Here is a 13,442-nt window from a genome sequence, read left to right as displayed (position 1 = left end):
TCACGGACTCGTACTTACTGAAACAAAGAGGGGAGGTGGGAGACAAAAATCAGCTTTACACGTCGTGCTCTCGCTTCAAAGAGTTGATAAGATCAAATCAAAGAGCCTCAGCTGAAACAGTCTCTGGACCTCATGTCTGTTCAGGCCCTGCTCTCTCTGACACGTCTCCTGAAACCTGAGATCAGCTACAGCTGTGTAAACCGTTCCTACTCCAGGATGCTTCTTCTTTTCGCACCAACACTTTAGAATTTTTTCTCTTCTGTCTCTCCTTTTCAGTGAGTGCTGCCCACTTGCCCTTTAGCTCCCTCTCTTTTCTCCACTCGGCTCTCAGAGGTTTTTCTACCAACAACTCGATGGATTTACTGAGGATGTGATGGCCATTTGTATCACGAGTTGCATAACTGCGAGAACAGTGAGACAGATGCTCAATATGAAATGCCCCGTTTCTCAGAGATCGTATGAAAGGAGCTGATTTTAAAAGGGGATGGGAGTGGTAACATGAAAATCTTTTGCAGCTGTCACCGAGAGAGACAAACAACCCTGCACTCTCAGACCTAACACAGTATCCAGTGAATATAACATTTATGTTTTTAGATTGTAGGAGGAAACCACAGCACCTGAAAACAAACGTGCACTCAGGTTTAACCCTCTAACCTTCATGTTGTGAGCAGACAGCTCTGACCAAACGCACCGCCTGATAAAATAAAACAGTTTACTTCATCGTCTGATGACTGCACCTGATCTGCTGCTGTGACATCTTGCTGTAATGTAAATTCAGTCTTGTGATGTGATTGTCCATCAGCTCCTGAATGGAGGCTTTTTGTCCTGATGTCTGCTGCAGCTCTGGATCTGTAGCGTGGACCAGCTCCCTGTCTTCAGACGGCAGCCACAGCACCTTTAGTACAGAGTCAAAGACAACCATCAGGCAGTTACAGTATGTTCGTAGAGACGTTTAAAACTTGCTGAATATGATGCGATCAAAGCAACGGTTCTTAGAGCAGAATATGCATCTTTAAAGGTGTCACTAATTATCACCCGAGTCCAAACAGATACATTTGAACCCAGCTGAACCTTCAGCTCCAGCTTAGATGGTACCTGTGAGGAGTTGATGTGATCCTGCACGACCTGCAGAGTGGTGTTGATGTACGACCGGCTGTATGGATGTCCGTACGGTGGCCTGCGCAGGTCAAACAGCACTAGTTTCCTGCTTCGAGCTGCAACCTCCAGAAACTGGGCCAACGAAGGGATGGACTGGTTCTGGGCCTTGGAGCGGTCCGCCTCGGACAGGGACGATGCAGTACCAAACGGATCTCTCTGTAACAGTGAGTGTGTGTCAGCGATGAAGATAAAAATGAATTATTCGTGGACATTTAGTCAGAATGTAGTGTAACAGTCTCAAAACTGTGTCGTTTGATTTGATTTAAGGAATTCTTCTTAAAAAGGTTTTTTTTTTAATCCCAGCTCCTGAAGGAATTAAAAACCTAATACAATGACTGTTGGGAAGTTTAACCTTTAGCTTTGGATCAAAGTTATTGTCCTTAAATTTATTATTAATAAAAAATAACTGTCAAATCAAATCTGAATAAAAGAAAGACTAAATCAACTTATCCTGATGGGTGCTCAATAATCCTGATGGAACGATCAAAATGAAACGTTTCAACAAAGAATACGTCCGGATAAGCCTCGTTAAGTTAACGCCAGTTTATTTTACTGTGTATTTTAAGAAGTTATAGTCACGTTTATTTTCTCGAGTTAATCTGCGTTACTTTAATTATCGTTTCATCTTAAGAGTATAAAGTGCAGCTCCTTAAACTTTAGTTTTTATAACAAATCAGGATTTTTGAATAGGTTTTCCTGATTTGACACTAATTATGGGGAGCACGTTCTCGCTCTGTGTTGTTGTGAGTTCATGTAGACGCACCGATAAGGACCATTTCCCAGCATTCAGCTGCTGTAACTCAGCCCAGGTGAACATGGAGGCGTCGAGGAGCGTTCGATTGGGGAAAACCTCCGCGACGTCGGTGGTCCTCCTCAGTGTGGAGTCGTGCATCAGGAAGGGAACGCCGTCGTAGCTGCGCACAGCGATGGAAGCGTCGAGTCGAGGTGTAATAAAAGACGACGAGAAAATGAGAGCGAATGATGAGAAAACAGGAAGAGGAGTGAGTAAAAAACTAAATGAATTAATGAAAAAATTGTCAGTGAGTGTTTTGTTTCGTAAAGCTTTGCATGAAGATCAAAACACATGCCGTTAATAAAAGTCTACCAGTGATAAATTCACAAATTATAATACACTAATCATCACACAGGAACAGACACATCATTCTGACTAAAAAAAAAAGACTTAACCCAATGAGCCAGGCTGCTAATCCCTGCGTTTTCAGGTTGTGAAATAGTTCATTCTGTTTATTTATATAAAGCCTAATCACAACAGAATTTGTCTCAGGACACTGTACAAATAGTGTGCTGAATTAAAAGCTGTGTGCTAACAGGAAGCTAGGGGCTAAGTGGATTTAGCATGGCAGTAATCAGCTGATCACAGAGTGGTAGCAAACATCTGATCTGTATAATCAATTCAAATCAAATCAGTTTATTAATATAGCGCCAAATCACAACAAAGTTGTCTCAGGGCGCTTTACAGGAACATTCACATAAAAGCCAATTAATTAGTAAAGTTCTCTATCTAAGGAGGCAGCAGACAATCAGCATCAAAGAACGGGCTCAGCTGCTCCAACAGAGACCAGCAGCAGGAAAACCACCAACCACGTGTGATCATTTCACATTGACTCTGTTCCTGCAGGCTTGGCTAATCATGTCATGCTGTAAAATGTAAGTGGCTTTTTCAGAGACTAAGAAAGCAAAGAAGAAAAAAAAACTGATGGTGTTCTGGTTTTTGTTGACGTGTAGCAAATCCTAAATGAGAGACGGTAACAAAGACCATAAATCCAGTTGTTAAAGCCACACCTTATGGTGACATCTGTCTCCAGCCCGTCTCCTCCAGCTTCAACGGCCTTTTCAAACGACATCACAGTATTCTCTGGAGCGAGCTGCGAACACAACAAAAATAAAATCAACATGTGTCGTTAATAAATGTTCAGGACTCAACAGCTACCAAGATGTAGGGGGAGTGGTGGCGCAGAGGTTAGAGAAGATGGGCCTGTGATCAGAAAGTCGCAGGTTCAACTCCGGTACTGTCAACATCAAAATGTGGGTGGAAAAGGTGAAACACCCACACCTGCCTCCACCCTCATTTGCCCCACTCTGGGCCCCTGAGCAAGGCACTCAACCCCCACCATCTGCTCCCTAAACAGGTCTCTCTTGAAAATGAGTTCTCATGACTCAATGAGACTACCTGGATAAATAAAAAAAAAGTCTAAAAACACATGAACCTCAGAATTAAAGATTTAACTCCAACACAGACAGATTGTTAACTGACACAAATATGTAGCTCACAATCCGTTATTTTAATAATAAAAACATGAAACTGTAACACAGAGTATCTAAAAATAGTTGATGCAATTCATCACACTTGTTTTTGGTGAATTTGGAGTATGTTGGCATGAAAACATAAACACAGTAAGGATTTAGTTCATGGGGGCGTTTTATATGAAAATGTCTCGTCTGTTTAATTTAATATGGATTCCTGAAATGTTAGCTGGTGTTTTACATCAGCTATTCAAATAAAATCGTAAACTACAGAAAGCAACGGCTGCGGCTGGACACACAAACTGGAGAGTGAAAATAAGAACCAACGCTGCGGCACGGTTTAAACTCCAGTCTGACGTTTGAAGGAAGTGACTTCCTGTTAGCTGGAGTCCCTCACTGAGCCGGACCGCTGGAGACGAGTTGGCGACTCTAAATTGTTAGAAAATGGTGATTGTTCAGTTGCAGTTCAGATGAATTTTCACTGTTTCCAAACAACGAGGTGTGGAGTCACATTTTGAGCAGCCAGTTTTTAAGAAGCTCAGGATTTTATTTTTGTGTTCACGGCTTGCAAAACTCTATTTTAAAATAAAAAACGCCTGAAAACGTTTTGATACATTTTGGAGACTTCCTCATTAATTAGTCGCAGCCCAGTGAGATACTTGTAAAAACAAGTTTTCTGTCATTTCATTTGATGTCCTTTATAGACACTTGTATTAAAACTGATGAATGGCTGAATAAAAAACAATCCATTCTTTTTGACTGGCGACAACATAAATGACGTATGATAGCCCTCCTGCTCCTCCTTGGGTCAAAATGTTTCACACACTCCAAACACATTGGGCAGCACAATGGATCAGTGGTTAGCACTACTGCCTCACAACAAAGGTCTTGGGTTCAAGCCCCGGTTTGGACCGGAGGTCTTTCTGTTTGCATGTTCTCCACGTGTTTGCGTGGGTTTTTCCTGGGCACTCCGGTTTCCTCCCACAGTCTAAAATCATGCATGTTGTGCTGCCTTCAGGCCCAGACCCCTGGAAAAAGAGATCTGTGATCTCAGTGGGATTTTCCTGCTTAAATTATTTGATATTTTGTTATTTTCTCTGTTTTTTATATATCTTGTATGATTCCTTGTGTACGGGTATGTTCCTTTGTACTGAAACTCTAGCACAACAATTTCTTGCAGGATCAATAAAGTTCTATCTTATCTTATCTTGGGGCGGCTGTGGCTGAATGGGTAGAGCAGTCGTCCTTCAATGTGAGAGTTGGGGGTTCAAATCCACCAGCAGTCGCATGCTGAAGTGTCCCTGGACTCTGATGTGTGTCCCATCAGTGTATGAATGTGATAAAGTACTGAGTAGTCTCTTTAGAATGATTTGTTCAATTAGCTCTGTAGAGATCTAGTAGAGCCTCACTCCACTGGTTGCCCATACATTTTAGGATCAGTTTTAAGATTATTTTATTTACTTTTAAATCTCTCAGTGGTCTTGCTCCACTCTACCTCTCAGAGCTGCTACAGCCTTATACCCCCTCACGTGCTCTCAGGTCAGCCGATCAGCTGCTCCTGAGTGTAACCAAAACAAAGCTCAAGCTTAAGAGGCGACCGTGCCTTCGCTGTAGCAGCTCCTAAACTATGGAACGGTTCCTCTCCACATCAGACAGGCCTCCTCACTGCCTGTTGTTAAACCCCGTCTTAAAACCTATCTTTTTCCAAGGCTTTTTGACACCATGCGAGATGTTGATTTTATTATTGTTATTTATTTGATACTCCTTTTACTGTTTCAATTTTTATTGCATAGCTGTGAATATCTTTTAATTTTTTTATTCTTGTATTTTATTCCTTTTTGTGCTTTTTAACTTGTCTGTACAACCCTTCGGTCCTGTATGGGTTTTTAAAGTGCTTTATAAATAAAGTTGGAGCTGTGTGAATGGGTAAATGAGGGCACAGATTGTAGTGTAAAGTGCTTGGAGTGTTTTGATAAGAGAAAGGCGCTACCGGTATATAAATAAAAGGTAAATAAATAAACAACCTGATGTTAAATTCTCTTGATCAAAACCTCTTCACAACGTAGCACAGGGTGCATCGTTTCTTTTTTCATTATGTTTCTGACAGCTGACCTCCTACAGACGAACAGTCTGAAAACTTGATTTTGCGGCCTCACCATCGGAGCGCCCCGGTGTCCGATGAGTTTTGGAGCAGGTCCGAGGGTTCCAGCCTCTTTAATGCAGGGCGAGTACATTCCCAGCGGAACCAGGTAGAGAGAGAACAGCACGGACAGGAACAGACCCAGAACTGCAACCTGTCGCACTGGGCAGAACAAAAACGCATAAAAAAACTAAACTGTACACAGAAGGAATGGATATCAGTTTGTTTTAGCAGCAGATTAACATGTTTATTATCATACATGTTGTATTTATGTACAATTCATTCTTTAATTTAAGGTTAAATAACAGAAAGGCTGATGGTTTCTATGTAAGACACTGAGAAAGGGACATATTGTCTTCTTTAAATTTGATTTAAGAACAGAAATCTATTTAAAAATGTGCTGAGATCTGAACTCATCGCAGGAAACATTACATTCTGGTTCATCAGTTTACAGTGATCACTTAAAGAGTTTATCATTTACATTTACCAACATACAGTTTTATTATCTCAACTTTAAGATTTACATTTCAGGGTTTTTGGTTCTTCAGGTTTTCTGCCCTGAAACTCCTGTCCAGATTATTTTAATGTCAAAGGTTTCTATAATCCTAACCTTAACTCAAAACATGTCTAACTTTGTACTAGCAGGATTTAATAAAATATTTTTATTAAATCACTCCATAAAGTTAAAAAACACTCAGCAGTTTAAGTTCTCTACAGCTTCAATAATGCAAAAACCACACAAACATGCCAATCTGCATTTACTCTATAAAATGGTTATGAATCAAATGTACCAATTATTAAGTTCTGAAGATTTTTACAGCCCAAATCAAAACCTAATAAAATTAATTTACTGTAAATGTTTATCTGACAGATCAAAAGAGGTGACAGACAGATTAATAAATAAAATCCAAAAAAATAATTAAGAAATTTGTTTAAACTACATAGAAATGTAATGCCTATCAAGGGATGATGGGAGTTTACTGTGATAAATATGAACAGAATAAATCAGTAAAGTTATAACAGTTGCTTTGTTTTTATCAAACATGGTTGTATAAATGTTTGACACTTTTTCATTTTGTTTGTGTTAAAATCACATCAGAGTTTAACTCCTGCAACGTGACTCGTTTCCCCGTCCTTCTATAGTTTGATTTGCGTTTCCTTCTTCATTGTGTTTATGTTCATGCAGTGAACCTGGATCAAGTTGCATAGTTACTCTCTGTGGTTTTCTAAGAGAAACCCTTGAAATGACTCAGCATCACTGTCTGCTGAAACACCATGGCAACAAGGACCGGTCTCCATGGAGACAGGATGAGAGACAAGAGACCTGCAGGTCAGCGCCGCTCAGAGCAGGAAGTCAAGCGCAAACGACAGGAACAAAGAAATGACAAATGAATAATACAAGAAATATTCTGTTCAGAGGATGTGGACAGAATAAAAAGCTAACATGATAATGGTTGTCTGTTGTTAAAATTTATTTATTTAATATTTGAGCTGTGCAACTTCACACTGCAGGGACTGAAACTTCAACAGCAACAAGTCATTTGATCCGTTCATCTGATCTGTTTCATGTTGCTGTGTTCATTCGGGCTCATCTGCTCACACAGACTCATGTTCGTGCTGCTGTTCGGCGTATTGTTTTTATTGTTCTTATGCTATTAGTGCTTAGCTGATGTTTTTCTTAGTTCATATCTTAGATCTCATTACTGTTTTTCTTTTACATTTAATTGTGGAATGTAACTGGGACCCTGAGTACATAATCTTGTTCCACCACGTGTACCACATGTGGTGCCAACGACAATAAAGAAACTGACTCATTTCAGCACAGACTTAATGCTCGTTTCTACCCTGCAAAAACAGCCAATAAATTATCATTTGTTATTTTTTTATTTAAAACTTTTAACCATCAAATATTCCGATTTATTGACTATCCTGATACCTAGACTCTAAGCAGGTTGGGTAACTTATGTAAAATGTGTTGCATTGTTTTGTGATGAAATTAACACAGTGTTGTGTTTCAGTTCCACACAGACTGATTTGAAACCATAAAGTGTGCACATGCACAAAGTCAAAGTCCCACCTCACTAATAAATATAGCACTCATCTGGTTGCTTACCTTTCTTGTTCATGCGGAAAAAGTGCAAAGCCACAGGCCAGGAGAGGAGTGCCATCAATGAGACAGCAGCCAGGTGGAGGAAAGGTGCTGTCACCTGAAGTTATGAGATACAACTGTAACCAAGTGCATAAATAACACAATTTCATTGAACACAAATAAGTTCAGGGTTCCGTTGTGGCTTTAGCTGACCTGCAGAGAGAGAAGAAGTGTTTTCCATTCTTTGCTCCAGAGGTCGGACATGATGCCAGTGGCCGTGACGGAGAACACCAGGGTCACCAAGATGCCAGTCTGACACAAACACAGGAGGGACAGAAACACTCCATGACAACTGACTGGTTGTGAGAATGAGCAGTGGATTAAAGACCTTCATTACTCCTTTCTGATGTCCGAGTATGTACCTTGTGGCTCCAGTGAAGGTACAACCTCTGACCCTCAGACAGCAGACACACCGCCAGCACCTGAGCAGTATTTAAACACAATTAGGTGCAGACAAATGGGGACACTTTCAGGTCTATCTGTGCCTTTACAAAGAGTGCTACACAGTAAAAACCTGTTGTTCCTAAACTGTTCGCACGAATACCCTTAAACCTGAAATCTGTTGAACAATTGTAGGGGTTGACATAAGGACATTTTCCAGGTTGTCCAGCAAACAACCTCTTGACAGAATCTGGTTGTCCTCCACAATTTTTGGTTGTCCGCAACTTTTACAATGTTGTTGTACGTATCAGTTCTGGTCTCTCCTCCAGCTGCAGTTAATTGGTCATGTGCAAACAAGAACACATGTTTAATACTAGGGGTGTAACCATACATTGATTTACATCAACATATCGATTAAATGATTAATGATTCAATTATACCATGGAAAAACTAAAACATCAATTCAAATCGTCATCTTTAAAATATGCTTTTATTTTGAAATTCCCAAGCCACGTCTGTGTCACCATTTCCGTGCGCGGCTGCGCTCTGCGGCCGCCTCAGCAACATGGCAGACGAGGCAGAAAACAATGAAATTTACTCTCCTGCTGGATTTAAATCAACTCTGTGGAAATATTTCAGATTCCAACAGTAGGACGGCTCAACAGACAGAAGTCATGTCGTGTGCAACAGGTGCCAGTGTGAGTTCAAATACTCGGGAAACAACAAATTTGGTCGTTCACTTGAAAAAGAAACAACATTAACAGCCATGTTATGTAAGCTCAATATCTATTTTTGTTTCTTTATAATGGAAACGTCATCAGGACAGTTTTAAGTTAACTGGTTTAAAAAAATGCACTTAAACATGAAAAATGTGAGACTAAACTGAAAAGGTCATTTATTTTGATTTTTTCATTAATTAAGAAAAAAAAAATTTATTTAAATGACTGGTGCCTGGGCAGCACGGTGGCACAACTGGTAGAGCTGCTGCTTCTCAGTGAGCAGGTCCTTGGTTCAAACCCCGGTCCAGAGGCCCGTCTGGGTGGAGTTTGCATGTTTTCTCCGTGTGCTCCAGTTTCCTCCCACAGACCAAAAGCGTGCATGTTAGGCTGATTGGTAACTCTAAATTGTCCCTAGGTGTGAGTGAGAGAGTGAATGATTGTTTGTCTCTATGTGGCCCTGTGATGGACTTGCGACCCGTCCAGGGTGTACGCCGCCCCTCGCACAGTGATTGCTGGACATGGGCACCAGCGACCCCCGTGACCCAAAATGGAATAAACGGGTAAAGATAATGGATGGATGGAAATCATATTTGAATTGTTTTTGTAAATTTATTTATTTGTAAATGAGATGGGCATTTGATATCGAAATATATCGATCGCAGACTTGTGAATCGAATTGAATCAAAATCATATCGTGACAGAGTTTGCGATATCGAGAACAATTGTATTGTCGTACAAACAAATCAATATAATATCGTATTGTGGTAAAACTGGTGATTTACACCCCTATTTAATAAGTAGACGTTTAATCGTTCATTACGTGTCATCACCTGCAGACCCGCCCTGCTCTGCTCTGATTGGGTTAAACTGTGGCTCTGCTTCTCTTCATTGGTTGAAAGCAGCACCAGTTTAATCCCCATATCATCGTCAGATGGGATGGTTTTAACAAGACTCCAACAAAACACGTTTTTTCCCACCATTCATTTTTAGAGATGACAGAAATTGGTTGCAGTGATGGAGAACTTTGATCCATGTCTATATCACTTTCACGTGACTTCAACAGGTTTTTACTTTTATTTTTTACTGTTTTATTGTTTTTTTTTTTTTTTATCCGTCCAGAGGACCTGATTCAAATTTATTAGATTTTTCTAGCTGGATTACTGAGCAGCAACAGGATATCTATTTCACTTGGTTGGCCACAGGACATCCTCGAGGTGAGATCTGGTCTGAGATGAAAATAGGTCGTCTCTTACAAATGGAAATCCCTTACGTCGACCCCTGCAATTGTAACTATTAAAGCTGGATGAATAAAAATATATATTGGCAACCTAATATTTATGAGTCTTTAGAGATATTTTAATGCTAATGTTTAATGTTTGTTTTGTCATTTCAAATTGTTTCATCTAATTTTTTTTATCTGTTCGACCTTTGTGCATTTCTAACAGTTAAAAATGAATCCTTTCAACATTTTTTGCAGCTGACATTTTTACCATATTTAACACATGGTTCCTGAGTGAACAGCTGAAGAAGTCTTAATGACTTAATCTGGGCACATTTGTGTATTATATAATAAATCTTGCATAATGTCTGGAACCTCAGCTGAGCAGACCAGACCCTTTGGTAAATGCCATGCACTGCTGGAAGGCCGAAGGCCGTAATATGAATTGTGTCTTGTGAAATTAGTGTTTTGAATGCGTTTCATAAGATTCAATTCTGTAAATTCAGAAGCAACATAACAGTAAAACTGATATTTTGTCTGTGTGCTCACCAGTAATAGGGCAATGTATGTGAAGAGAGCAGCAGCAACACCCAGCAGGACCAGAGACCAGGGAAACCAGAACCCAAGAGTCCCAAAGTTAAACCTGGAGACAATAAACAAAAACAGTTTGTGAATAAAGTCTAAATGATAAAACTTTACCTTCATGTTTACATTAATTAAGATGAGAAAATCCACAGTAAAATGAAGACATCAGCATCATATACAGTAAATATGACGTTTTACATTTTTAGCTGTAGTTCTTTTGCATTTAACGTTATTCCAAGTGGTTTTCAAGTGAGGGATAACATGAAAGCTTCAGTATGAAGAGGCCCGTCAAACCATTAACAGCTAAATCAAAGTCAAAAGTTTCTTTGTCATTCGTACCACATGTGGTACATGTGGTGGAACAAAATTGTGTACACGGGGTCCCAGTTACATCTAGTTAAATCTTTTTAAATCAAAGTACAGAGAAAGTTCAGGGTGGACACGGTCCAGCCATTGTTAGTGATGTTAGTCAGAGATGATAAAAAGGTTGCTCTCAAAAAAAAAAAAAAGGGATTTTGATTCTGATGTAGCAGCAACAACTACATATAATAAAGAGAGCACAAGAGAGCGGGGGAAGCCGAGGCATCTGGCATGAAACAAAGATAATGAGCCACTGTAAGAATAGTGATCAGGAGCGGTTTAAATAGAACGGGGAACGAGTGAAAGTGACAACACCTGCGTGATTGGTCATAGGAAACAGGTGAGAGTGGTGAGCTGAATGAGAAACAATCTAGAGGCTGACGGAAGGGGAGAGTGAGAACTGGCACAGGGAACACAGGGAGATGACTCAAAACACAAGGGATATAAAAATAACATAAATCACACGGAGAAAGCAAAATAAACAACTGAAAAAAACCCAAACTATAACAAATACATGGTCCTAATAAGGATAGAAATACAAACGTGTGTGTGTGTGTGTGTGTGTGTGTGTGTGTGTGTGTGCGTGCGTGCGTGCGTGCGTGTGTGAGAGACGTCAGTTTGTGCCGCGTCAGACCCACCAGTCGAAGTCATTGTAGTCGTTCTGGGCTTCACTCCAGAAATAAAGAAAAACAAAACTCAGGAAGAAGGTGAGGATGAGGAGGCCAAAACTGCCACACTCCACCTGAAAGACAGAGAACATTTTTATTTTACTCATTTAATTTTTATGTACGGTTTGATACGAACCCTAAATGTAAAACCAGAACACTTTGTGTCAAATTTAATGTATGTGGTTCAAATATTTTAGCATATTTTGAGGCTAAAGATAAAAGGTTTTCTGTTAATCCAATCATCACTGAAGGATTTACTCTGACAGGAACGCAGGACATCTGTAGCAGGTTAGATTGTGCAATGTGCATATGTCGGTACCAGTTCAGGTAAAAGCTGACAACATGCATCTACAAGCTGATATTCTTTCATAGAAAAGCTGTTAGTGGCCGATGGAGTCAGCAGGCTGGGGAATCAATACTCTCAGCACAAAATGTAGGCCGACCAAACTCGACAGACTGTGTATAGATGCTGCTGTGTCACAACGTTTACCTTGCTGCAGCAGCACTCTCCTGGCTGCGCCTTCGCTCTTTGGTACCGTCTCCACTGGCAGCCGTAGAGACCGGCCAGGCAGGAGACAAAGGGCTGGTGTTCATATCTGCAACGGTTCAAATATGACATATGAGGCAAACATCTGTTAATGAAGCACTGAGAGCAAAACTAAAAATTATGAAACAACATCTGAAAAGAAAATACATTAGGAGCAGAGATTGCTGAAAAACTAGTGAAATGAGTAACATAAAAATCTACTTACGGTCTTATTTATTTACAAGCTTTAATATTATTTTAGCCTTAGATTTGTTTTTTATATTTTCATCATAAGGAAACGATTGATAAAACTCCTAAGCTCCTATTAAATTATTACTAAGTTTAAAATTGACTCAATAACTCACTGAAATAAATAAAATAATTTACACATTCATCTCAAGTATTCAGCTTTGGTACTTGATGCACTTTAAATAAAAAGTGTTTTTATAAAATGTTTCAATAACAAGAAAAACCAGTCATTGGAAAAATGTTAAAATATCACACACTTGATGACGCCAGCACACTGTTTTGGTAAGGAAAGGAGCAGTGAGTCAGTCCTGCACCTCACAGAGAACCGTGATTGGTGCTTTTAGATGATTCAAAATAGAACTTTATTATGTTTTATGGTGCTAAAGTTTGTCACAACCCAAGCTTCAAGTCATATAACTAATCTCACAATACATCCTTACATAAGTGCTGATAATAAACTGCCACTTCCAGGAATGTTATCTCCAATAGCATCCAGGTTACATCATAATTACAGTTTACACATCAGTTAATATTCTTCCAGAGTCTCGCCCAGGTTAGAGACGTTTACTGTGGTAGTTCATGGACTTGACTGGATAAAATGATGGTGATCTTTTGGTTCTGTACCTTTGCAGCAGCTGCCGCCGCACCACCTTTAACTTCCCCAGCTTCAGTCTGGTCACGGGCATACACTCACCCACGGCCCGGCATCACAGAGACGGAGAGGGGAGGATGGAGGGAAGACGAAGGTGGGATGGGAGGGTGGAGGATAACAAGGAAGGTCTCGTTGACACCAATGTCTTCACCTACACAGAAGAAAGGAAAATCGATTTAACATGCAGTCGAAGACAGCTTTAGGGTTGTATCTCACCGGGCTGAGACTGCTGGAGACTCAAAATTACAAATAAAGCAGGTGAATTTTCAGATGCAGTCTTGATGAATTGGAGTGTTTTGGAAGCATCAATGGGGCCAGATGTTTTAAATCATGGTTAATTTCCTTGCTTGTAGCCTTGTCCCTGAACATGA

At 40.0% G+C, this 13,442-nt stretch overlaps 1 protein-coding gene across 1 annotated transcript in view; it reads right to left on the bottom strand.

Moving 5' to 3' along the window:
- gdpd4a (glycerophosphodiester phosphodiesterase domain containing 4a) overlaps positions 1-13,175 on the bottom strand; it is a 17,025-nt gene extending 3,850 nt beyond the window's left edge. Inside the window, exons 1-13 of the mRNA XM_037678329.1 lie at positions 13,044-13,175; positions 12,135-12,240; positions 11,615-11,718; positions 10,581-10,674; positions 8,075-8,134; positions 7,866-7,964; positions 7,677-7,770; positions 5,580-5,725; positions 2,962-3,044; positions 1,922-2,072; positions 1,096-1,314; positions 738-895; positions 1-17 (exon numbers count right to left, since the gene is read on the bottom strand). The exon at positions 1-17 is cut by the window's left edge and continues 131 nt beyond it. Of these exons, the coding sequence (XP_037534257.1) occupies positions 1-17; positions 738-895; positions 1,096-1,314; positions 1,922-2,072; positions 2,962-3,044; positions 5,580-5,725; positions 7,677-7,770; positions 7,866-7,964; positions 8,075-8,134; positions 10,581-10,674; positions 11,615-11,718; positions 12,135-12,240; positions 13,044-13,105 (1,393 nt within the window). The 5' untranslated portion in view covers positions 13,106-13,175. The remainder of the gene's footprint in view (positions 18-737; positions 896-1,095; positions 1,315-1,921; positions 2,073-2,961; positions 3,045-5,579; positions 5,726-7,676; positions 7,771-7,865; positions 7,965-8,074; positions 8,135-10,580; positions 10,675-11,614; positions 11,719-12,134; positions 12,241-13,043) is intronic.
- Between the last annotated feature and the right edge of the window lie 267 nt (positions 13,176-13,442).

The sequence above is a fragment of the Nematolebias whitei genome, chromosome 6, assembly GCF_014905685.2.
Source record: "Nematolebias whitei isolate Nwh7 chromosome 6, NemWhi1, whole genome shotgun sequence".
Lineage (NCBI taxonomy): Eukaryota > Metazoa > Chordata > Actinopteri > Cyprinodontiformes > Rivulidae > Nematolebias > Nematolebias whitei.
This window is presented reverse-complemented; position numbering and strand designations above follow the sequence as displayed.